This window comes from Myxine glutinosa, chromosome 4, assembly GCF_964187855.1.
Source record: "Myxine glutinosa chromosome 4, kmMyxGlut1.1, whole genome shotgun sequence".
NCBI classification, from domain to species: Eukaryota; Metazoa; Chordata; class Myxini; order Myxiniformes; family Myxinidae; genus Myxine; species Myxine glutinosa.
The window spans coordinates 102,050,890-102,076,831 of NC_136264.1; the positions used below are offsets into that span (position 1 = coordinate 102,050,890).

Here is a 25,942-nt window from a genome sequence, read left to right on the forward strand (position 1 = left end):
TCAGATATACCTTGAAGTACGCCAGTTGAAGATAGTTGTAAGGGGTGCGGCGCTGGAATTCCAGCTCCATCTCTTCACTAACAACATGATATGATGAGTCACCAAGATGTTCGTTCTCACATGTCTGCACACATGCAGCTGTCCGCAATATCTCCTTGAAGAATTTCAGGTCAAACAGTGTTGATCGCTCCGTCGCCCCGACAATCGCTGTGGAGAGGAAAAAGGAAGTAAGAAAGATTGAGACTTTGTCAACTGGGCAAATGCAATATATACAGGGTGAATCAAAAGTAGCGCCCGCGCCCGATTTCTGTTTTTTCGGCTGTCAGATTCTTTCTGGGATGTCATGTTGTTAATAATTGTCTTGCAGATTATTAATTTTCTTAATTTATTTATTTTTGTTTTTGTTTTGCAGGTTATTGCTGAGAGTTTGGAAAGTTACTGAAGTTGCACCAAATTGAACCATGAATTACCTTTCAATGAATCAATGCATTGTGGCTGTGAAACATTACTACAAATGTAATGAACAACCAACGATGGCGGCACGCCGTTTGGCACAGGAATTCGATATTAACCCACCCCATGGAAGAAACATATGATTGATTGTCGAGAAATTTGAAGCAACAGGGTCGGTAGCCACTGCAAAGAAGTCCGGTCGTCCGAAAACGGCAACGAATGTAGCTAAGGCTGAAGAAGCCATCAGGAGACTGGAACAAAGTCCACAAAAGTCAACTCGCCATTTATCTGCAGAGTTGGAAGTGAGCCAATCAAGTGTTATCCGTATCCTTCACCAGAAAAACTGGAAACCTTACATTCCATGCTTACTGCATGCCCTTCATGATGGAGATGACGACCGGCGTCTTCAATTTTGCGAAGAGTTCTTAGCTAAACTTGATGAAGAGGACACAATGCTAGACAACATCTGGTGGTCAGATGAGGCATGTTTTAAGCTTAACGGCACAATTAACAGACACAATTGTGTCTACTGGGCTGTGGAGAACCCAAGAGTGACAGTTGAGAAGGAGGTAAATTTACCTAGCGTGACAGTTTGGGCAGCCATATCTCCATTAGGGATAATTGGACCCTTTTTCTTTGAGGGATCTGTCACTGCAGAAATTTACCTGCATATGCTGCAAACCTTCTTTCAGCACAGGGTACAAGATCAGGACTTTTATTTCCAGCAAGATGGAGCTCCACCTCATTATGGACGTCATGTTCGTCAGTGGCTTGATGAAAACTTTCCCGGAAAGCGGATCGGCCGCCGCGGTCCGATCGAGTGGCCGGCACGCTCCCCAGACCTTACACCTCCAGATTTCTTTCTTTGGGGGCACCTGAAAGATCGTGTTTATCGTGAAAAGCCTCGTACCATTCAGGAATTGAAGGCTCAAATCACTGCAAAGTTTGAGGAAATTGATATCGAACTCTGCAAGCGTGTATGCCACTCTGTGCCTGCTCGGCTGCAATTGTGCATCGATCACGAGGGAGGGCACTTTGAAAATTGCAAGTAAAACAGCTTGGTACACTTCCGTAATAATTTTCCCCCGAATAAATGGTTAGATAAACATGTCATTCATTTATTTCTACCTTCTTGTACACTGTAATACAAATGTCAAACAAACAATCAACTGACAGAAATATATATGTATATATAAACAGAAATCGGGTGCTACTTTTGACTCACCCTGTATATATATATATAATATATAATATATATATATATTTGTAATCATGTCAATCATGCCAGTCAAGATAAAACGAGAAATATATGTATATATCGAGATCAGACCCCATTACTGTAGTGGTACTGTATGTACATATTGACTCAAGACATGTCAGCTTTTTATTTTTTTTAAATAATTTTGTAAAAACAAAATCCCAATAAATTTTCACTTTGAAATTATGGGGTACAGTATTATGTTTAGATGAGTGACAAAACTTGTCAATTCAATCCATTTTAAATTCAGGTTGTAACACAACAAAATGTGAAAAAGTCAAGGAGTGTGAATACTGTCGTGTTCACAGACCGGTGTGAATGGATTGGCCGAAACAGACTTTATCTCCGAGGGGTTCCAAATTATTGGCAGGTATATGGATGTGCGGGCTAAGAATCATGAGGACCTCAAAGCTTTTAATAAACCAAATAGGTTTATTCCTGAAATACAAGCAGAGAAAATGAACCAAATAACAACTACATACAATGAGGTAAAATAAATCCTACAAAAATCTATAGCGCCTCTCTATCCAGTCACAAACACAGACGGGGTGAGGGACACAACCGGGCGACTTATCCCTGGTGGCAGCGGGGAATGGGAGGAGGGGCACAGAGCAGGTGATGAGATGGGCAGGACGATGGGAAAGGTGATGAGAAGACAAACAGGACTGAGTTGACCATAAATTGTATTGTTGACCATAAACGTTTAGTTGTATTGTATAGTTGTATAAATAAAGTATAGTTGCATTGACCATAAAAGTCAGATCATTGTTTTGTGTTTATTCTTTATAAAGCACGAACCATCTCCAAATTGTAACAAATCTGCGTATTTGTTGTTTTTGTGATTAATTGTGCTGTATTCCTGTCAAACAATAATTTCTTCTTCTTCTGTTTCTTTATTCTTCCAACTGTGATTTATTTATTCATCTGTAATTTCTGTCCAATTATAGTGATTTATTGTGGAGTATTCATTTACAAATGTGGATTATTCTTCAAAATAGCCAAATATGATGAAAACGCTTCACATTAGTTGGTGTTCGTTTAAGATCTCATGGTTGTGTAGCGGTTACCGCTGGATGTACATAATCGCCTTGCACCGGCCAGAACACGGCCAGACGCGCCTCTCCCGGGCATGCCCGGACTCACTGTTCCCGGGCACGCCCGAACCTCCCGGGCACGCCCGGTCTCGTCTTTCCCGGGCATGCCCGCTCTCGCCTTTCCAGGGCTCGCCCAGAGCGTCCGGGCATGCCCGCTATCGCCTTTCCAGGGCTCGCCCAGAGCGTCCGGGCATGCCCGCTATCGCCTTTCCAGGGCACGCCCAGAGCGTCCGGGCATGCCCGCTATCGCCTTTCCGGTGCTCGCCCAGAGCGCCCGGGCACGCCCAGCCTCGACTTGCCAGGCCGCAGCCAAACACGCCCGGGCAGGTCCAGACTCGCCTTTCCAAGGCTCGCCCTTGATACCCGGGCATGCCCGGTATAGCTTTTGCCGGGCAAACTTCCCGACATAAATGTGTATATATATTGTTGCCCGAAAAACGGGCTTGTCAGAATACCTGAGCTGTTTTGTTTCAATAAAGCAACTCGGACGAATTCCGTCTTTGGTCGCGTCAATTCTTTCGACTCGCGTTGGAGCGCAGTTCCTTCATTGGTGACCTACCGACATGGATACGGCAGTGACGCTTAAACTGCCTACCTTCTGGGAGGCTCACACGGCTGTTTGGTTCGCCCAGGCGGACTCCCAGTTCGCCCTGCGAGGCATCACCGCGGACGACACCCGCTTCCACCATGTTGTGGCGGCGCTCGGTTCCACCACCGCGGCCCGCGCCTTGAGCCTCCTCCAGCACCCGCCGGCTGCTGACAAATACGACGCGCTGAAGACGCTCCTCCTCGGCGCTTTCGCCCTCTCACCGGCAGCACGCGCACGGCGCCTGCTTGACCTGCCCGAGCTCGGCGACACGCGCCCGTCCGAGCGCATGGACTATATGCTCTCGTTGCTCGGCGAGCACTCTCCGGCATTCCTGTTCCGGCAGCTGTTCCTCCGTCAGCTGCCTAACCCGGTACGCCTCGCCCTGGCTGGCACGTTGATCACGGATTCCCGCGCCCTCGCCAGGGAAGCCGATAAGATCTCCTCGGCGGGCCAGCACATCGGCGCGGTTACCTGGAGCCCGCCGCCGTCCGAGGCGACGCCCACGACGCCCGAGCGCCCTGCGCGGTTGGAGGCCGAACTGCCGGTGCAACTGGCGGCCACCACGCCGCACCGCCCGCTTCCGACACGACGGCCGGGGCCTCCACCTGACCGGGCGTGGTGTTATTACCACGCCAGGTTCGGACACAAGGCTCGGACGTGCCGGCCCCCGTGCACTTTCGGCAGGTCGGGAAACGGCCAGGCCGGCGTTCATTCCCAGCCATGAGCGCCGGCCACTCGGGCAACTTGCTGTTTATTCGGGACAAAGCGTCTGGACGGCGTTTCCTGTGCGACACCGGCGCCCAACTGAGCGTCATACCTGCCTCCGAGCAGGACAGGCTGGACGCAGTTTGCGGCCCCTCTTTGGTCGCTGCTAATGGCTCGGCCATACGCACTTTCGGCCCACGCGTCGTCACCCTCTGCTTCGGCAGCCAGCGCTTTCAATGGACTTTTGTTACCGCCAGCGTCCCCGTGGCTTTGCTGGGCGCCGACTTCCTCTGCGCGCACGGGCTGCTGGTCGACGTCAAACGACGTCGCCTTGTCCACGCCGAGACCTTCAGCTCCCTGGCGTGCACAATGAGCAGCTCCGCGCCGACCGAACTGGCGTGCGCCCTCCCGGCAACGAACGAGTTCGCTCGCCTGCTCGTGGAATTCCCGGCCCTCACGCGGCCGACGTTTTCGGCCGTCGCGGTGCGGCACGGGATCGAGCACCACATACCCACTACGGGCCCGCCGGTCTACGCCAGGGCCCGCCGCCTCGACCCAGCCAAGCTCGCCGTGGCAAAGGCCGAATTCGACGCGTTGGAGCACCTCGGCATCGTGCGGCGCTCCGATAGCGCGTGGGCCTCGCCACTGCACATCGTGCCAAAGCCGGGGGGTGGATGGCGCCCGTGTGGCGACTACCGCCGTCTCAATGACGCTACCACCCCCGACAGGTACCCGATCCCGCATATTCAGGACTTTTCCGCCCGTTTGGCGGGACGGGTCATCTTTTCGAAAATTGACCTGATACGGGGCTACCACCAGGTACCTGTCCGGGTGGCCGACGTCCCGAAGACGGCCGTCATCACGCCGTTCGGCCTGTTCGAATTTTTGCGGATGCCGTTTGGCCTCAAGAACGCGGCCCAGGCGTTCCAGCGCTTGATGGACGGCGTGCTGCGCGACCTGCCGTTTCTTTTCGTCTATCTGGACGACATCCTCGTCGCCAGCACGTCCCGCGCCGAGCACCTCCTCCACCTCCGAACACTGTTCGGTCGCCTCAGCGAGCACGGCTTAATTGTCAACCCGGTCAAATGCCACTTCGGCGCGACGACCGTTGACTTTTTGGGCCACCGCATCACCAAGACCGGGGCCGTGCCGCTGCCGACCAAGGTCGAGGCCATCACCACGTTCCCGCGTCCCCGTTCCATCAAGGCCCTCCAAGAGTTCCTCGGCATGGTGAATTTTTATCACCGATTCGTGCCCCGCGCTGCTCAGCTCATGCGGCCCCTTTACGAGGCCCTCCGGGGCAAGCCGGCCAAGCATGACATTGTTTGGTCCGCGGCAATGGACGCGGCCTTCGCCAGTGCCAAACGGGCCCTCGCCGACGCAACGCTGCTGGCTCACCCGGTGCTCAACGCGCCCATCGCCCTCACTACGGACGCCTCCAACTACGCGGTGGGCGCCGTCCATGAGCAATGGGTGGACGGGGTTTGGCAGCCACTCGCTTTTTTCAGCCGGCAACTCCGGCCGAACGAGTTAAACTACAGCACGTTCCACCGCGAGCTGCTCGGGCTATTCCTGGCCGTTCGCCATTTCCGACACCTCCTGGAGGGCCGCCCGTTCACGGCTTTCGTCGACCACAAGCCGTTGGTCTACGCAATGGCTAAGGTCACGGAGCCGTGGTCGGCCCGCCAGCAGCGCCACCTCTCCGCCGTGTCGGAGTTCACCACGGACATCCGGCACGTCGCCGGCAAAGACAACGCCGTGGCCGACTGCCTTTCGCGGGCCAGCGCGAACGCGGTCCACCTCGGCGTGGACTTCACGCTCATGGCGGCCGACCAGACCACCGACGCCTCGGTGCAGGCACTCCGTGTGGCGGACACGGGCCTCCGCCTGGCCGACATCCCCTTCGCGGGCACCGTCCTGCTCTGTGACGTCTCCCAGGGCCAGCCTCGCCCCATCGTGCCCGTTTCCTGGCAGCGCCGCATCTTCGCCTCCATCCACGGCCTTTCTCACCCGGGCCGGAAAGCTTCTCAGAAGCTGGTGTCGGCGCGTTTCGTCTGGCACGGCCTTCGACGAAACATCCGCGACTGGGCCAACGCCTGCACGGCCTGCCAGCGAGCCAAGGTCCACCGCCACACCCAGGCCCCGCTGGCACCTTTCGCCGTGCCTGAACGGCGTTTCGACCACGTCCACGTGGACTTGGTGGGTCCCCTGCCCCCCTCGCGGGGGTTCACCCACCTGCTCACCATGGTGGACAGGACCACCAGGTGGCCGGAGGCCGTGCCCCTCACCTCCACCACCACCGCCGACGTGGCGCAGGCGTTCATCGCCACCTGGGTCGCGCGCTTCGGCGCACCAGCGGACATCTCCTCCGACCGCGGCCCACAGTTCACGTCTGAGCTTTGGGGCGCGGTCGCCCGTTCGTTGGGGGTCACGCTGCACCGCACCACGGCCTACCACCCCCAAGCCAATGGGTTGTGCGAGCGGTTTCACCGCTCCATGAAGGCCGCACTCATGGCCGGCCTTCAGGACGACGGTTGGGCCGACCGGCTGCCGTGGGTCCTTTTGGGCCTTCGCACGGCCCCCAAGGAAGACCTCCAGGCGTCCGCCGCCGAGCTCGTCTACGGCCAGCCACTCCGCGTCCCGGGCGAATTCGTGCCTGACGCTACCAGTCCCTGGTCCGCCGCTCGCCAGCGCTCGGACCTCCAGGAGGCCGCCCGACGATTTGCCCCCGTGCCGACGTCCCGCCACGGTGGCCCCCAGTCCTACGTCCCCCCGGCGCTTCGCACAGCGGAGTACGTCTTTGTGCGTCATGACGTGCACCGGGGGCCACTCCGGCCGCCGTACGACGGGCCCTTCCGGGTCCTGCGACGGGGCGACAAGTCTTTCATCGTCGACTTCGGCGGCCGGCCGGACCGGATTTCTGTGGACCGCCTCAAACCGGCGCACATGGACGTCGACCGACCACCACGGTTGGCCCTTCCTCCGCGGCGAGGCCGCCCCCCGTCCACAGTTCCCCCCGCTCGACCACCCACCACCACGTCAGACCCCTCCCCACGACCCTCCAGGGGTCGCTTCGGCCGGGTCATCCGGACCCCCCTTAAATTGACCCTGCCGGTGCAGGTCGATTCTGGAGGGGCGTGTGTAGCGGTTACCGCTGGATGTACATAATCGCCTTGCACCGGCCAGAACACGGCCAGACGCGCCTCTCCCGGGCATGCCCGGACTCACTGTTCCCGGGCACGCCCAAACCTCCCGGGCACGCCCGGTCTCGTCTTTCCCGGGCATGCCCGCTCTCGCCTTTCCAGGGCTCGCCCAGAGCGTCCGGGCATGCCCGCTATTGCCTTTCCAGGGCTCGCCCAGAGCGTCCGGGCATGCCCGCTATCGCCTTTCCAGGGCACGCCCAGAGCGTCCGGGCATGCCCGCTATCGCCTTTCCAGGGCTCGCCCAGAGCGTCCGGGCATGCCCGCTATCGCCTTTCCGGTGCTCGCCCAGAGCGCCCGGGCACGCCCAGCCTCGACTTGCCAGGCCGCAGCCAAACACGCCCGGGCAGGTCCAGACTCGCCTTTCCAAGGCTCGCCCTTGATACCCGGGCATGCCCGGTATAGCTTTTGCCGGGCAAACTTCCCGACATAAATGTGTATATATATTGTTGCCCGAAAAACGGGCTTGTCAGAATACCTGAGCTGTTTTGTTTCAATAAAGCAACTCGGACGAATTCCGTCTTTGGTCGCGTCAATTCTTTCGACTCGCGTTGGAGCGCAGTTCCTTCAGTATAATCTTTCAAGAAGAGGAGGCGAGTAATCGCCAGCACCTTGAACAAAAAGAAATTGCTGCCAAAATCAGCTCCAGTCAAATGTTAGGCATCACCTACTGGTTCCTGAAAACCATTTTTTTCAAAAACCTTCCTCAAATGACATCACAACGCAGGCCCACATCTGCCAGTGAGAAATCCTTTTTCAATCTGCAAATTTAATGCATTGCCAAGAAACTGCTACTGTACATCCAAACTGCAAAACAACAACACAACAACAGGCATTTTAAGGCCATTTTCCCTGCTAGAGCGGGGGTTAGGTTAACCTTGCGGGCCCCATGACAATCATCGTTCCCTGTTTGAGGCAATGTTTTTTTAATGGCCGGATGTCCTTACTGACGCCAATCCTTGGTCGCCTCTTACGATGCGCAGGGATACGGTGTACCTATTCTAAACCGGGGTACACACCGGGATCATTCATCCCAGCAAGCTGGTACTCAATTAGCCGACCTCGGAAGGATGACAGGCTCAGTCAACCCCCCTGGTGTTACAGTGCATATCTATATTGTAACTTATCCTCCTTCCATTGATTGTATTCATTTAGAAATATCTGAGTTGGAGGTACTTTCCTGTATAAGCAACACCCCTGTAATCTTACACTGCAGTAGTCAATTATGCAGTTGATATCCTTATATTGTGTGCAACTGTACCCCCATGACAAATAATTACATTTGTAGAAAATACTTTATTACATCACTTTAAAATACTTGATTTATACTCGATTACATTACATCACTGTGGTACTATGTCCTTCAGAAGTCATTTATCATATGAGAGCACATAATTAATGATCAACCTTGAAAAAACATCCAGTGACAGAATAGTTAACTGAAGATGAGTTATGACTTAAAATCGTATATGAAGCACAAGAAGAAGATCTTGACACTTTAAGTGAATTAGCAAAGATTGTAAAGTACAGCAACCCATTTTTAATGTCAACAAATATCGATTAGAGATTGGTGTTGTATGATGTATGTAGACCACGGAGGTAGGCAAGAGCACACTTTGAGCGGAATCTATTAAATTATTAATGAACAAAAGGACTCCATCACTTCCTCTGCTAATAAAACTCATGCGTGCTCCTTCCTTCCACTTTGTACTCTCTCTTTGTCTCCTTTCCCCCACATCTTTCGAAATTGCATACTCAACAAAATCACAAAAAAATCAACAAATCTTAGGGTACGTACTGGCTTATATCTCTTATGCCATCATCAACTGGCTGAGCCATTGACAATTGAATTGGCCTTTTTGTGCAAGACGATGATTTAATATTAATGTCATTTAATTTTAATTTAATATTAAATGTAATTAATGAATTTTGTGTTTTATACCTCCCCCCCCACATTCCCGTGCCTCCCCCCAAGCCCCCACCGTCCCACAGATCTTCCAATGTCCCTGTTCTCTACTGTTGTGCTTGTGTGCTTCCCTCTGTCTCCCCATCTTGTCTCCCGCTCCCTTTATCTTATGTTTTATGTGTCAGTTTGTCTTTTTGTGATTAATGTTAGCTCTTACACGAGCCTCGATCTTGTATAGAAAAAAAAAAAAAAAAAAAATGCTTGAGATGCTTGTATGAATAATAATAAAAAATTATGATACTTCAGTTGTATCACAATTTTTTTTTAAAGTATCATTCCAGGATACAATATGTATATATATATTTTTTTTTTTTTTTTTTTTTTAATGAATCCCAGTAGTTGCGCTGATCAAAGAGTAAAAACAGCAGCAAGTATGCATACTTTATGGTTGAGAGAGACTGAATTGAGGGCCAGGGGGCCCGTTAATACAAGCTGTTACAGCTGTGACTGATTATACAAGGACATGCCAAGACACTACAACATTCTTCCAGAAAAACAATTCTTGCTTTGCTTTTTTTTTTCTTCGCAAGTTTGTTCCCCATTCTCACAAGGACGGCATGTGGCTCGCCGCACATTGCTTGAATAGAATCCTTCATTTAAACTTTGCCATTTAGTTTTATGCATCGAGTAAAATCACTCAATTGTGCATTTCGAGCAAGACTGAACCTACCTTAAATGTTTCAACTATAACCTTATTGGATTTTAAAATACTAGGGCATTGCCCGTACGTGGGTGCCCGTTCCGTGGCCAAAAAAAAAAAAAAACGCTACCCGTACGCTCTACCCCGCCCGTACGCCCGTAAACAAAAAAAGCAACGCTCTTCGCTTCCGCCCTTCGCTCTGACTGAATTGGGAGAAATAATGCGCATAAGAAATCGAATTACGTACCGTAATGGCGGTCAGCTCGTAACGCGCTCAGCTCCGCTCGTCTCACATCGGCCACGCCTACGCAACAGAGCGTTCTGTGATTGGCTGCCGGAAGATAAGTCGTCACTGTCCGGAAGTTCGCAAATCGCAGTTAGGATGAATCGTTTTAATTTAATCGCAGTTTGAATTCGTTTTAAAACATAGTTTAACGGCAACATAGTTGAAAAGCCTTGCCTTGCTGCAAACAGCTGCTGCAAACAACAACAACATGGAAGGCTGCACTGTCCGGAAGTTGGCATATCGCAGTTACGATTATTTTAGTGTTAATGGCCAATTATTCAATTAGCGCCAACGTATTTTGGCTGTTTGCAATTTAATCGCAAGGAAAAGTAGAAAGAGAAGAGGGAAAAAAAGAAAAGCCTTGCATTAACGCATTAACGCTTGCATTGCATTAACGGTTCGGCACACGTGATAGCTCGCTGCTCTCTGATTGGTTGAAGCGTTTTTTGGACATAGCTCGGTAGGTACTTGTCCGATTAATTACAAACCTTGAAAAGGCACATCCTCGGGTCCCCAGCAATATACCTGGCAAGTTTCAAGTATATCGGACCCGTGGTTGTCGAGAAACAGCGGTCACAGACACACAGACAGACACACAGAGATTGCTGGAATTATAGATAGATTGTCCCTTTTTATCAATTAAATATAATGCTACAAGCTGGGGCATATATAATTACCTACGCCACCGAAGGTTATGTTTTCACCCCATTCAGTTTGTTTGTCTGTCTGTTTGTTTGTCTGTGAACGTGATAGCTCAAAAAGTTGTGTACGGATTCGGACAAAATTTGGTGAAGAGGCTGGGTATGTGACAAGGCCAAAATTATTAGATTTTGGTGAAGATTTGGATCCAGATAATATAATTTTGAAGTTGATATATGTGGGAAAATTACATGCCCAGACCAGGAATCGAACCCAGGTTCTCTAGAAAACCGTACCAGTGCTCTACCATCTGAGCTATCTGGGCGACCCGGACTGAGCATGAAATTTTCCCACACATGTGATTGCCACTCTCTTTCCGTCAATGCTTCCGAGGCACTCGCTGCCAACCATAGGAGCACCAACGGCCTGAACACGAGAGGGTCTTCCTCCAATGGGGGGACAACTCCATGTCCTCTATTATAAACACCACTGGGGGCGTAGTGAAGCAATAAGATTAATGAACAGGATTAAATCATTAAATTGATATATGTGGGAAAATGACATACCCAGACAGGGAATCATTGACTGTCCTCTTCTTCTGTTTCTTTATTCTCAGCACAATCCACAAGGAATACAGCACAATCCACACACTCTTGGCCTCTCTGACTGTCGAGCATTCAGTCCACTTCTGCAACATGTGTATTGTGATCACAAGCTAAAGAAAAGAATGGAACTCCTAACGTCCTCCTTTTTGTGTTTCCTCAGGTCAATTGTATGCGGTGTTTAAAAACCTCTGCACAGTTATTATTTAGGGTCATGATGTAGATTATATGCAGTGGAACGATTAATACATGCATTGCTTGGGTAATAAAACAGCATTTGTGATTTGAAATTGATGAAATACAAATTGTATTGCAAGTTTACGTAAGGCTGGATGATTGATCGTTGATCAAGGAACAAGTTTTATGAATTTTTTTTTATCATGATCTGCATATTTCAATAAACTAGTATATATTTTAGGAAATGGACTGATTCCATTCTTTTGATTCCATTACACCCATGGTACAAAGGTTTTGCTTTCTTTCTATCATGCATTGTTAATTTAATGATTACAATATTGCAAGGGGTAATCTGCTCGACTTTTCTTGCGATAGTTATCACAGTAAGTGGGACGTTACTGCTCCCTCTGATCTATCCTGTTAGCCAAGGAATCAGACTATACTCTATATATTATTGAGAAGCCCCTGTTTGTGTTTCTTTGTTTGATTTACAGACTTGGCATTTAATATGGAATATTTTTTTTGTGGGGGTGAACTTACTTTTCAAGATGTCTTAGAACCAAAAGTTCATTGGAATTATGTTGAAATTCTTCTAGATTTTGTTAATGTGACCTTTAAAAGAAACAAAAACCACATTTGACATTTCAAAACAAATAAATTGATCCTTGAAAGTGATGTAAACTGATATCGAACTCAATTCATGGACAGTACTGTGTTAAACTTCTGTACGTTTTCCAGAAGTATCTCTTTATTTTGCACATTAGCCAATTTAAAAAAAAAAAAAAACAAAAGTTAAATTACGACTGGGATTACGGACAGGAAAATTACAGTTCAGTACTTCGTGTAACCCCCACGAGCATTCAGGAGAGCACGTACACGTTGAGGCATGCTGTTCACGAGATTTGCCAAGGTTTGGACAGGAATCGCTTGCCATGCAGTGACAATAGCCTGCTGCAATTCACGCACAGAGGTCGGCTGCTGGTCCAAGTGGTCGATTTGACGCGTTAATTCTGCCCACAAGTTCTCTATCGGATTCATATCCGGGGACATGGCAGGCCACTCCATATGCTCTACACCACGGTCAGCAAGAAAGTGTTGGATCATGCGAGCACGATGAAGCCGTGCATTGTCATCTTGGAAGACAACGTTTCCTCGAAAGGCTGCATGAGCAAATGGAAGCAATGTTTCTTCCAGAATGGCCCTGTACTTGAACTGGTTCAGGTTTCCATTCAGAACAACCAGGTCAGTTTTGCCCCCTGCATGAAAAGCAGCCCAAACGGTCACCCCACCACCTCCAGCTTGGACTCTTGGCACTATACAATCTTTGTTGTAGGCTTCATGCACTTGTCTGTGCACTCGGACAGGGCCATCTTGACGACAGACCAGAAATCTAGACTCGTCACTGAAGATCACGTGATTCCAGCGTCCTGGCTGCCATTGACGGTGCTCTCTGGCCCACTGCAATCGGCGCTGGTGGTGTTGTCTGGTCAGGCGTGGCTTTCTCAGGGGATGCCTGGCACGATAGCCTGCTTGAACCAGTCGTTGGTTGACTAGGCTTCTGGATACAGGCACATTTGTCAGTTGCTGCCACTCAGCCCTAAGCCGATTAGCTGACTTGGTACGGCCATTGCGGACTAACCGGAGCAGCTGGCGATCATCCCTCCTTGTGGTTCTGCGGGGATGTCCTGGCCTCGGTATTGGAGTAGGGACACCCCTCTGAGCATTTCGTTTCAGGATCTTTGACACCTGACCTTGAGTGATGCCATACTGCCGAGCAATAGCACGCTGTTTCATGCCGTAATTTCGTAAAGCCACCACTCCATGACAAACAGCATTGTCGAGTTGACGGACCATCTCCAGAGGAAGCGGCAATAACTTTTGGAGACGTGCAGCAGTTGTTTTCCACTAATACAGAACCAACAACCCTTGTATACCCGACTGTGAAGCCAATCATCAAATGCACCTGTCCGTACATTTTGCCACGCCACCTGTGATATAATCCTGTTGTTGACTTCTTGCTGCGACAGACAATCAGTGACATGGTTCTTTTAACAAATAAATCACCAAAGTGTAAAAGAAACTCACCAGATTGATATACTGAGTTAAGAAAGTAAACCCAAGTCAAAAAAACAAAAAAAAACATATTAAATGCCAAGTCTGTATACGCACTCCTGAACCGCCAGACAAGATGAGTTGAGCACTGTTGGTTGCACTCAGCGTATGCACCGGAAGGTTTTAGGCGGTAAATAAAATTCATAGTCCTAGGGGTCCAGGGTGGGGTGAACATCCAAATACTATATCTATGTAAATGTGTATGGTATAGAGCCACTTCCGTTTAGATAATAATAATAATAATGCATTTATTTTATATAGCGCTTTTCAGGAAGCCCAAAGACGCTTTGACAGAGTGCAAAACATAATGCATAGCAAAACATAAAAACAATTGCAAAAAAAGAAGAATCAATAGGGAAATATTCAAAGCACAAAGGAGGGAGAAGGAGAGGAGATAGTCAGGGGTTAGATGCTGTGGGTTAAATGTTGAATGCAGTGTTGAACAGGTGGGTCTTGAGTGATGTTTTGAATGTGGTGAGTGAGGAGGAGTCTCTGATGGTGTGAGGTAGCGAGTTCCAGAGGGTGGGAGCAGCGATGGAGAAGGCCCTGTCCCCCCAGGATCTAAACTTGGTCCGGATGGGGGGGGGTCAGGAGGTTGGTACCAGCAGAGCGGAGGTTGCGGGTGGGAGTGTGTCTGGAGAGGAGGTCAGCCAGGTAGGATGGGGCCAGGTTATGGAGGGCTTTGTAGGTCAAGAGGAGGATTTTGTACTGGATTCTCTGGGAGATGGGGAGCCAGTGAAGCTTGTAAAGGACGGGGGTGATGTGGTCACGGGTCCGGGAATGGGTGAGTAGACGGGCAGCGGAGTTCTGAATGTATTGGAGTTTATTGGTGATTGTTGAGGGTGAACCATAAAGGAGGCTATTGCAGTAGTCCAGACGGGAAGTGATGAAGGCGTGGATGAGGGTTTCTGCAGCCACGGAGGAGAGGGATGGACAGAGACGGTCGATGTTTTTCAGGTGAAAGAAGGCTGTCTTTGTGATCTGTTTAGTGTATTTGTCGAAGGAGAGGATTTGGTCAAAGATGATGCCAAGATTCCAGATGTGAGGGGAGGTGGATACTGGGAAACCGTCGATGTTGAGGGCAAAGTTATGGGTGGACTTGGTGAGCGTTTTTGGGCCAATGATGATTATTTCAGATTTATCACAGTTAAGTTTGAGGAAGTTGATTTGAAGCCAGGATTTTATTTCAGTGATGCAGTTTGTCAGGATAGAGTGGGTGGCGGTGGAGATGGACTTGGTGGAGATGAAAAGCTGGATGTCATTGGCGAAGCAGTGGAATTGGAGACCATGACGGCCGATTAAGTGACCGAGGGGGGACAGGTAAAGGATGAAGAGGAGGGGGCCAAGAACTGAACCTTGGGGGACACCTTGGGGGAGGGGAGCAGTGGGGGATTTGCAGTTATTGATGGAGATGAACTGGCGTCTGTCAGAGAGGTATGATTTAATCCAAGAGAGGGCAGTGCCGGTAACGTTAAAGGTGGATTCAAGTCGGGTGAGGAGGATGGTGTGATCGATGGTGTCAAAGGCAGCGCTGAGGTCGAGGAGGACGAGAATGTTGAGGTTGCCAGCGTCAGAGGAGAGGAGAAGGTCGTTGGTGATTTTGAGGAGAGCAGTTTCAGTACTGTGGTTGGAGCGGAATCCGGATTGGAATGTTTCATACAGGTTATTGGCAGAGAGGTGATGTTTGAGTTGAGTGGCTACAGCGCGTTATGATCGTTTTAAGGCCATTTTCCCCGCTAGAGCAGAGGTTAGCCTTGCAGGCCCCATGACAATAATCATGGTTCCCTGTTTGAAGCAATGTTTTTATGGCCGGATGCCCTTCCTGACACCAACCCTCAGTCGCCTCTTATGATGCGCAGGGATACGGTGTACCTATTCTAAACTGGGGTACACACCGTGATTATTCATCCCAGCAAGCTGGTACTCAATTTGCCGACCTCGGAAGGATGACAGGCTGAGTCAACCCCCCTTGGCATTAATTAAGTGATTGACCGGGATTACAAACTCAGGATCCTAGGATCCCAAGCCGGCACCCTAACCACTAAGCCAACACCAGGCCAGTCGTTAATCAAATGTAAATTAAGTTACAAAACAGAGTTAAAGCCATTTTATGTTCAGACTATTGAATAGATTAGTAGGACGTGAATAGGCCAAACGCGCCTTTCTGTGCAGGTCATTTAAGCTCTGCTATGATACTAGAGGGCTGACGTTGATGTGGTTGCAAGTTATGGGATGAATAGCCTGGACAGTGTTTGTGAACATAATACTGTACGTTAAGAATTACAATAGAAAAGAAAATTAGAGTATTGGTTAAGGAATATAAAAATAATTTCTCAAAAGTAAATTTAAAAAATTGTCAAGTTGTGTTTATTTCGCTTTTATGTCATGTGCTTTTTATGGGAGGGTAATATAGGGGGAGGGAGGGGGGAAGAGGGGAGAAGGGGAAGGAGAGGGGAGGGGAGGGCAGGGGGGGGAGGCAGGAGAGGAAGGGTGTTCATATATATGCTGGTTTGTGAATGTGGTGTTCATCACGTTTCTGAGTTAAGTGTGATGCAGATCAGGACTACCAACTTCGTGCACTTCCGGAATTGTTTGATTCATTTGTATTCAAATGTCTGGCGATTGTTTTGTATTTATTTATGCGAATGTGTACTTGTATATAACTGTCATTAATTTTAAAAGGCGTAGGCACTATCGAGCGATAAAAATAAAAAAAACTCCCAAAAAACGATCTTTTTTGTCATATATTTTATTTTATTTTTTGCCTAAAACACTCCCAGGCACTCACTGATGAACCTCTGAAAGTTTGACGAAGATCCGTTCAGCCATCTCTGAGAAAAATGGCGACACAGACAGACAGACATCTCTCTTATATAGTAGACTAGCTGAGGTACCCGGCTTCGCCCGGGTTGAATAAGAATAATACAAATATATGATGAAAAGAACATGTATATTTTAGAGCAATATCACAGTACATTTCCTACATGACGTTTTGTCAATTTTCAATTTCTCAAAACCTCTTGGTATACAACATTTCTGGTTTTCTTACTTGGTGCCAAGACATAAAGATTGCTTGGTTTTCCAACCCTCGAGCAGCCCACGTACAGCTGGCCATGGGAAGTACCCGGCATTGCCGGGTGGGGGAAGGGAGGGGAGGAGGAAAGGGAGGGGAGGAGGAAGGGGAGGGGAGGGGAACGGGGGGGGAGGGGAGGAGATGGTGGGGAGGGGAGAAGAGGGGGGGAGGGGAGAAGAGGGGGGGAGGGGAGGGGAGAAGAGGAGGGAGGGGAGGAGGAGAGGGGGGGGGAGGGGAGAAGAGGAGGGAGGGGGAGGAGGAGAGGGGGGAGGGGGGAGGGGAGGGGGAGTGGAGGGGGAGGGGGAGGGGGAGGGGGAGGGGGAAGGGGGAGGGGAGGTGAGGCGGGAGGGGGAAGGGGGAGGGGAGGTGAGGGGGGAGGGGAGGTGAGGGGGGAGGGGGGAGGAGGGAGGAGGGAGGGGGAGGGGGGAGGAGGGAGGGGGAGGGGGAGGGGGTAGGGGGAGGGGGGAGGGGGAGGGGGAGGGGGAGGGGGAGGGGGAGGGGGTGGGGGGAGGGGGAAGGGGGAGGAGGAGGAGGTGAGGAGGGAGGAGGGAGGGGGGAGGGGAGGGGGGAGTGGAGGGGGCGAGGAGGGGGAGAGGAGGAGGAGGGGAGGTGGAGGGGAGGGGAGGGGGAGGGGAGGGGGGAGTGGAGGGGAAGGGGGAGGGGGATGAGGGGGTAGGGGGGAGGTGAGGAGGGAGGAGGGAGGGGAGGAGGGAGGGGGGAGGGGAGGGGGAGTGGAGGGGGAGAGGAGGGGGAGAGGAGGGGGAGGGGAGGGGGAGGCGAGGGGAGGGGGAGGGGAGGGGGGAGTGGAGGGGGAGGGGGAGAGGAGGGGAAGGGGGAGGGGGATGAGGGGGTAGGGGGGAGGGGGATGAGGGGGTAGTGGGGAGGGGAGTGGGAGGGGGGAGGGGAGTGGGGAGGGGGGAGGGGAGTGGGGAGGGGAGTGGGGAGGGGGAGGGGAGTGGGAGGGGAGTGGGAGGGGAGAGGGGAGGGAGAGGGGGGAGGGGATGGGGGAGGGGAGGGGGGAGGGGAGGGGGGAGGGGAGGGGGAGGGGGGGGAGTGGAGGGGGGAGGGGGAGGGGGGAACGGCTAGCTTGGCAAGCGATAGCAGGCGTTTTACTTTTATCTTTACCTCAATGAGGGCTATATATATAGTCTGTGCTTGGAGCCTTCAAGTTCAACATAAAGATTTTTTATGAAAAATAATGCAGATGTATAACAATCCACCAATGCAAGTTCAGAAATGAATGCAGATCCTTTACTTTGCGATACAAACGCAATTCCCGCCATTTGCACTCACGATCGAGGGCCTCCACAGTGACCACGCCTCTTCTTCCTCCTACAACTTCGTCTCACTTCTTTCACTCAAAATGCACGAAATTCTGCCGCATGAAATTATGTAGAGGCCTCGTCGGGGGGGATATAAGGTAGATAAGGAAGGCGTTGTAACAGAAGAATCAAAATAAAAGTGGAAGAACATAAGGAAATGGGAGCTATTCTGGACCCACAGCCAAACCCGACAAACCATTGCAATACACCCCGGACGTCTAGCGCCGCCACAAACCACCATGGAATTGCAGGTGGCGCGGTTTTTTTAAACCATTGATATTAAAATAAAACGTAGCCTAAAACCACCGGGATTTTATGCTGATTCCGAATCTGTGTCTAAAACTTTTCTCCGATGTGTAGTTCTTGAGTTATAAGCGGACATCCAGACAGACACACACACAGACACTCCTCCTTTATATATATAGAGATGTCCAAGTACTGCAAAACTGGTGGTTCTTGGAAGCGACAAGAAGGCGATTTGTGATCCACAATGTTCAAGTATCTAATTCAATTGAAATAAAAGAAAGATTGTAAAGGTCTTGTAAAAAAATTAATTTAGGAAGTTTCCCTCTGTTGTACCGCCATTGACGCAGTGTCTATTACATCACCCTATCTGACACGTTATATTAGTTATTTGTGCCTGTTGTTTGTGTCCTTTATAACGTCCTTAAAAACAGTAGGTTTCCTGTTTGGAATGATTTTCAATTTTGTTTGACTGTCAGGCAGTTCACCCTGTGCTTGGAGTAGTGTGTGACACTGACTACATTAAACAATATAAATTTGGATGATATATCCTTGACATCTATCTATAATTCCAGTAATCTCTGTGTGTGTGTGTGTGTTTGTCTGTGTGTTTGTCTGTGTGTTTGTCTGTGTGTTTGTCTGTGACCGCTGTTTCTCGACAACCACGGGTCCGATATACTTTAAACTTGCCAGGTATATTGCTGGGGACCCGAGGATGTGCCTTTTCAAGGTTTCATATTAATCGGAGAAGTAGTTACCGAGCTATGGCGATTTCTTTACCAAACTCCGCAAGCCGTTCGCTTTGGACCAAACCATTTCATGTAAATAGAGGGGGGGGATTGTCACCGTACTCGCAAGCCGTTCGCTTTGGACCAAACCATTTCATGTAAATAGAGGGGGGGGATTGTCACCGTACTCGCAAGCCGTTCGCTTTGGCTTTGCGAATGAACCAAACCATTTCATGTACATAGAAGGGGGGATTGTCACCGTACTCGCAAGCCGTTCGCTTTGGCTTTGCGAATGGACCAAACCATTTCATGTAAATAGAGGGGGGGGATATAATTTTAGATATATATATAGTACGGGCATGCCCTAGTAATGACAATGAGAACAACGACAGCAATAAAAAAAAACACCAACAAACGTTTTATGACCTTTTCCCCCTTTTCAATGGGTTGGCATTCCTCCATTTATATTCATTCCTCCAATTCCTCCATTCCTCCATTCCTCCAAACTGAACAAAGCCGGGTACCACATATCTATCCATTGCATAGGTCGGTTTGTGCAAATCAAAGTTTTCCATATCTTTATTGACAGTTTAAATCCACGATGTATTTTTAGGATGTCTTATCAGCTTTCTTTCTTCTACCATGAGCTTTATTGATTTCTTTACAGCTTCATCTTCCAACCATTGTTGCCCAACCAAGTCTTCTCTTCCTAAGTTCTTCTTCTCTAGTGTTAATGTTTTCATCTTTGCCTCATTTCTGAGCTCGTAATCTTTCTTTCAGAGACAATCCATTCATCCATTGTGTCATTCTCATCTAGATTCTTTCAATTATTTTTTCATCATCGATCTGTATTGCCCCATATTTCGCTTCCATACATCAATACGAGTCTGATACACATTTTATAAACTCTTAACTTTCATAGATAAGCTTAAGGGAATGTTTCTGTGCTTCATATCACCTAGTTGTCTCCACTTATTCCAGGCTGACTTTATTCTCGATCTAATAGCTAATTCTGCTACTCCAGATGCTGATATCAAGTTTCCAAGGTAACAGAAACTGTTTTCCTTTTCTACATTAAATTCTGAGCTCAGGAGCATTTCTTCTTGTTCTTCATCTTTTTATTGAAATTATTTATCCTCACATATTTTACATATGAAAATCCCAGTCTTTGTTACCACTAGGCTATGAGCCAAGGGGGTTGGTCGGTACCATACAGATGGAGTAAGGCTCATTGTGATTTTTAGCAAGATATATGTCCCTAGATATGAAAAAAAAGTGATAGCAGTGTATAACTCTCGGCCATCTCTGTGTTATCACCCGAAATATTATTATACGCCTGCTTCGCTTCGCCAAAAAATGTGATATTTGTTAAAATTGGAATAAATATGTTTTTAAGGACCACAGAGTGCCAATAATTTGCATACTGGATGCCAACTAATATAGTAATAGAAATATAGAACATTTGTGGGGGTTATTTATCAAAATATTGATATAATGACAAAAAATATGTTAAATTTAGTGAAAAAGTGGTCGAAATCGCTTCGAGTTCAGAATTCACATTGTACATTTTTGTCAATATTTCAAAAATGAAAACTCCCAGAGTAACATTTGACCCATCAAAATCTTCGCAAGGAACCACTGCATTGGAATATATCATTACTTTGTAATATGGTGGTTGTTTGGGGCACATATTTTGGCAAAGTTCAAAATATGTTCAACCATACCCCCTAATTTTGATATTTTGGAACGAAACATAGCTTTTGAACATTTTAGGTTTATTCGTCTACTACTTTTGGTATCTCAGTGTAATTTTTGGTATTAGCTAGTAATCTAGTATCCTAAAGTAGGTTTGTAACATCAGCTACATTATATTTCACAATGCATGCAAACCTGCTCCACACTCTAGGTTTATCATGATCTCTCGAACAAATACGATCTCGATCTCGATCTCGGCACTCTGTGGTCCTTAAAAACATATTTATTCCAATTTTAGCAAATATCACATTTTTTGGCGAAGCGAAGCAGGCGTATAATAATATTTCGGGTGATAACAGGAGTTCAGGTGATAACCTGATAACAGGTGATAACAGGTGATAACAGGTGATAACAGGATAACAGGATAAAATCACGAGCCTCGATTCAGTATACAAAAAAAAAATACAAAAAAAATAACAGAGATGGCCGAGAGTTATACACTGCTATCACTTTTTTTTCATATCTAGGGACATATATCTTGCTAAAAATCACAATGAGCCTTACTCCATCTGTATGGTACCGACCGGTCAATTTGGGGGGGTCTGGCTCATAGCCTACACATTTCCTGTGATACCACTGCACCTCTTGTGACACCATATTTTACACTGCCCACATGAATTGAATTCCTTCCAACTCCTTTTCCACATATTAACTCTTAGGCGTCAAAAATCCTACATAAACGCAGCCATTGGGCCTCGCAGGCCCAACGAATGTATTTGTGTAATGTTTTTTTATTTTTAAAAATAGATTATTTTTCTTTCATATCCTTTTTCAATCGAAATCGATGCTCATGGATGTGTATTTGCTCAGAAAATGTGAATCATTGATCCTATTAGTTTGAAGAATCCCATACAAGTAATGAATCCTTTTTTTTTTGCAAAAAAAAATATTTGTTCTTGCTTTTTCAACTTTCTTTTCTCTAAACAGTTGAGGCTCATGGAGGAATATTTGCTCAAAAAATGATTCACTAATCCTTTTATTTAGAATGTATATGTCCACAACTGTCAAAAATCCTACACCTATGCAACCATTGGGCCTTGGAGGCCCCACAAGTGTATTCATGTAAAGTTTTTTTATTTTCATATTTTTGTCACTGAATTATTTGTAACCAGGTTATGGGAGCATATAATGAGGCTCATATCAAGAAAATAATGATATAACATAGTAGTACCACATTTATGCGGGGCCTCGAAGGCCCCAGGCCTGCATTCGTGTTGGATTTTTGGGTTTTAAGTGAAGAATGTAGATTTTCCCACGAGCCTGAATGAATTTTATTTATGTCATTGAATTTTGTGTCACAACATGACAGTCGGTGAAAATGAGGCTCATTCTAAAAGAAAATTGTACAGCATAGTTTTTGCAACAAAAAAAACCTTGTGGGCCTCCGAGGCCCAATCACTGCATCCAAGGGTTAAACAAGGCCATTGTCCTCTTTCTTTCCTTTCTTCTACTTCGCCAATCACAATAAGCTTCATTTTATTAATGCTGAAACATAAACATATTTTCCATCTTTTAAGCATCTCTTTTGCTTCTTTTTCAGTTTCAGCATATTCAAAACTATGTCAATAGCAGATAATAACCTAATGTAATTCACTTCATACATTTCAGTGCATCCAAGCTAGTCTTTCTCATAGTTCTTTATTTTTTAATCAATTCCCATGACTACTTTTATCATTTCTTTAGGCACGAGCTGCCTTCAGAGAGCCAATTCAAAAACTTCTCTTGGTACTTACTCCATCATATGCTTTCTCTAGGTTTAGGTCAACGAAAACACGATACAGTTAATTTTTTTTAATTTTTCCAAATACTTATCTTGGCATTGCCTCAAAATAAAATCACTTCTGTTGTTGATCTTGGCACAATACCAAACCAGTTGTTGTCTATATTTACAACTCTTATATGTATTTTTTCAAACACCTTTTCAAAAACTTTCAATGCCTGTTCAATTAGTTTAACTTATCTGTAGGATGAGCATTACAAAGTGTCTCTCTTCATCTTGAACAAAGACACAATTGTACCCTTTGGCAAATCTTCAGAGAATACTTTCAGAATCCCGTTGGACCCGCTGCCTTTCCTTTCTTAAAACTTCTACCTCTTCTCTTCCTCTTCATTTATCTTTCCTTCTGAACCTTCTACATTATTATACATCAAAGTCATTCTCCCATTTGATTTCTTTGTTGCAAATCATTCAAAAGCCTGGTGTTGGCTTAGTGGTTAGGGTGCGGCTTGGGATCCTAGGATCCTGGGTTCGAATCCCAGTCGATCGCTGAAATAAGGCCGTGGGGTCGACTCAGCCTGTCATCCCTCCGAAGTCGGCAAATTGAGTACCAGTTCACTGGTAATTCCCTGTGTGTCGCAAGAGGCGACTCGCAGGGTTGGCGGCAGGAAGAGCATCCGGCCATAAAACATTGCTTCAAAAAGGGGGCCATGGTGCCTGGAAAGGCCAACCCCTGCTCTGTGGGGAAAAATGGCCTCTAAAGGTGGTTCCAAATCTTTTAAAAATAAGCTTTTGATTCCTTAACAACAACATCATATTTCACTGGTAGATTCCGCTGTTGTTTTTAAACATTTTTTTATTTTATTTATTTATTCCGCTGTTGTTTTTTAAAACAATTAACTTCTACCACGTCTCTTCTATCCTTTACCATTTGCCTGACTATTTTCAAAACGTTATTCTTGCCTCCTGTTATGGTTAAGCTTTTCCCCCAATCTTCATACGTTTTGTTCTTTGCTATTGCTACTTTGTGCTTCCGTTTCCTTCTTCAAACGTTTAGAATCTTCCTTATCTTGAGGATCTTCACTCTTTTCCACTTTTGTGGCTTCTTTCTTCTGTTCAGCATTTCTTGGCCCCTAATATTCCACCACAATGTTTCTCATTCCTTTTGATACCAGCCAGTGATTATTCAACAAATATTTCTGACTGTCTTCATTCCTTTTGACACAATGAGATATCATAAGTAATATTTAACATGTACTTAATAAAATTGCTATTTCGTTTAGAATTTACTTTGTTCCTTGACAGTATAAAATATATTTCAGCTATATAAGCTAATATATAAGGTTCAGCAAGAAAATATGCTTGCATTGACAAGTGAAGACATTACATGAACTAGGGCATTGCCCGTACGTGGGTGCCCGTTCCTTGCCAAAAAAAAAAAAAAACGCTACCCGTACGCTCTACCCCGCCCGTACGCCCGTAAACAAAAAATAACAACGCTCTTCGCTTCCGCCCTTCGCTCTGACTGAATTGGGAGAAATAATGCGCATAAGAAATCGAATTACGTACCGTAATGGCGGTCAGCTCGTAACGCGCACACTGTCCGGAAGTTCGCATATCGCATATCTATCTATCTATCTATTAATGCCCATTTATTCAATTATCGCCAACGTATTTTGGCTTTTTGCAATTTAATCGCAAGGAAAAGTAGAAAGAGAAGAGGGAAAAAAAGAAAAGCCTTGCCTTGCTGCAAACAGCTGCTGCAAACAACAACAACATGGAAGGCTGCACTGTCCGGAAGTTGGCATATCGCAGTTACGATTATTTTAGTGTTAATGGCCAATTATTCAATTAGCGCCAACGTATTTTGGCTGTTTGCAATTTAATCGCAAGGAAAAGTAGAAAGAGAAGAGGGAAAAAAAGAAAAGCCTTGCATTAACGCATTAACGCTTGCATTGCATTAACGGTTCGGCACACGTGATAGCTCGCTGCTCTCTGATTGGTTGAAGCGTTTTTTGGACATAGCTCGGTAGGTACTTGTCCGATTAATTACAAACCTTGAAAAGGCACATCCTCGGGTCCCCAGCAATATACCTGGCAAGTTTCAAGTATATCGGACCCGTGGTTGTCGAGAAACAGCGGTCACAGACACACAGACACACAGACAGACACACAGAGATTGCTGGAATTATAGATAGATGAAGGTAATGCCTGTTCTGGTAAAGGTAAATCCAGGTGAACATTCCTAGGCAAAACACTCACACAAATTCCATGTGCAATTTGCCACACCCTTCAAATTAACCCTTCGCTTCCAGAAACGTTATATAATATGGTGTTACAGCAGAACACCTAAACGCGCCATACTTACACAATAAATTAATTTATTAAATGTAAAGTGAAACTTCTATTGCTGAGTTTCTTTCATCACTTATCGATTTAATGAAATAATTTCTGTTGCTTTAAGCTTTGCTCACAGACCGATTGACCCCTGTCGCTTTAGATAAGAGAAGTATTTAAATTGTGAGCACAACAGACAGGGAGGGGAGGGGATTGGGGGGCGAGGAAGAGAAGACCCTCATTAAGGGTGGCTCTATTAGACAAATGGACGTCTTGTAGTAATTCACAATTTCCTACATGTATGTAAATGCATAAGTTTTCTTTTTACCACTATATTGATTGTCTTGTGTGCAGGAAAATAATGATTAGCCAATTTTGGGGAAGATCCGGATCCGGCTAGTACAATTTTTAAAGTGATTCTTCACCATTGGGAGATGGGGCCAAAAACGATATATAGCAGGATATCTCAAAAAGTTGTGGACGGATGATTTTGATTAAATGTGATTCTGTATTGTGATTTTTCTGGTCTACTCTGGGATACAAAACGTAAACTGTTCACCTGGCGGAGGTATGCTCTCTACTGAGTGCGGTTCTAACATTATTGCACGGATTCTTCAAAAAACACTGACAGAAGAGTTATTTGAGGGTGGTAATAAAAGGGACAATGCTGAAACTGACATCATTGACTGATCCAATTTGTATGTTTGATCCGTCTGCTATCTTAGCGGAATGTGCCAATACACTTAGATATACATTCCTGGTCAAATTGATGCATCTATAGTGCATGTAATATTATACCCTTCATTATTCAAATATTTCACAGCTGATATGTAGTCTTAATTTGCTGAAAGTACCAATTACATTCATTGTAACTTCTTAACTACTGATTGTATGATCTCGATACTTCACCACCTGGAAAGCCATAGTGAGTTCTACTGGCCTGTGCGTTTTAACTTCATTGCACTTATTATTAACGAAGGTATTGCCCCTTTGAAACGAAGAAAATCTAGATTTTTCCAGAATAAATTGCTCTTTTTTTAATTAGG

At 47.0% G+C, this 25,942-nt stretch overlaps 1 protein-coding gene across 2 annotated transcripts in view; it reads right to left on the reverse strand.

The window, feature by feature from the left end:
- LOC137425055 (prolyl 3-hydroxylase 1) overlaps positions 1-25,942 on the reverse strand; it is a 125,243-nt gene that overhangs the window by 93,801 nt on the left and 5,500 nt on the right. For both annotated transcript variants that reach the window (XR_013623129.1, XM_078776239.1), the window contains exon 2: positions 11-207. Coding sequence is in view for 1 of the 2 variants with exons in the window: in XM_078776239.1 (XP_078632365.1) it covers positions 11-207 (197 nt within the window). In the remaining variant the exon portion in view is untranslated. The remainder of the gene's footprint in view (positions 1-10; positions 208-25,942) is intronic.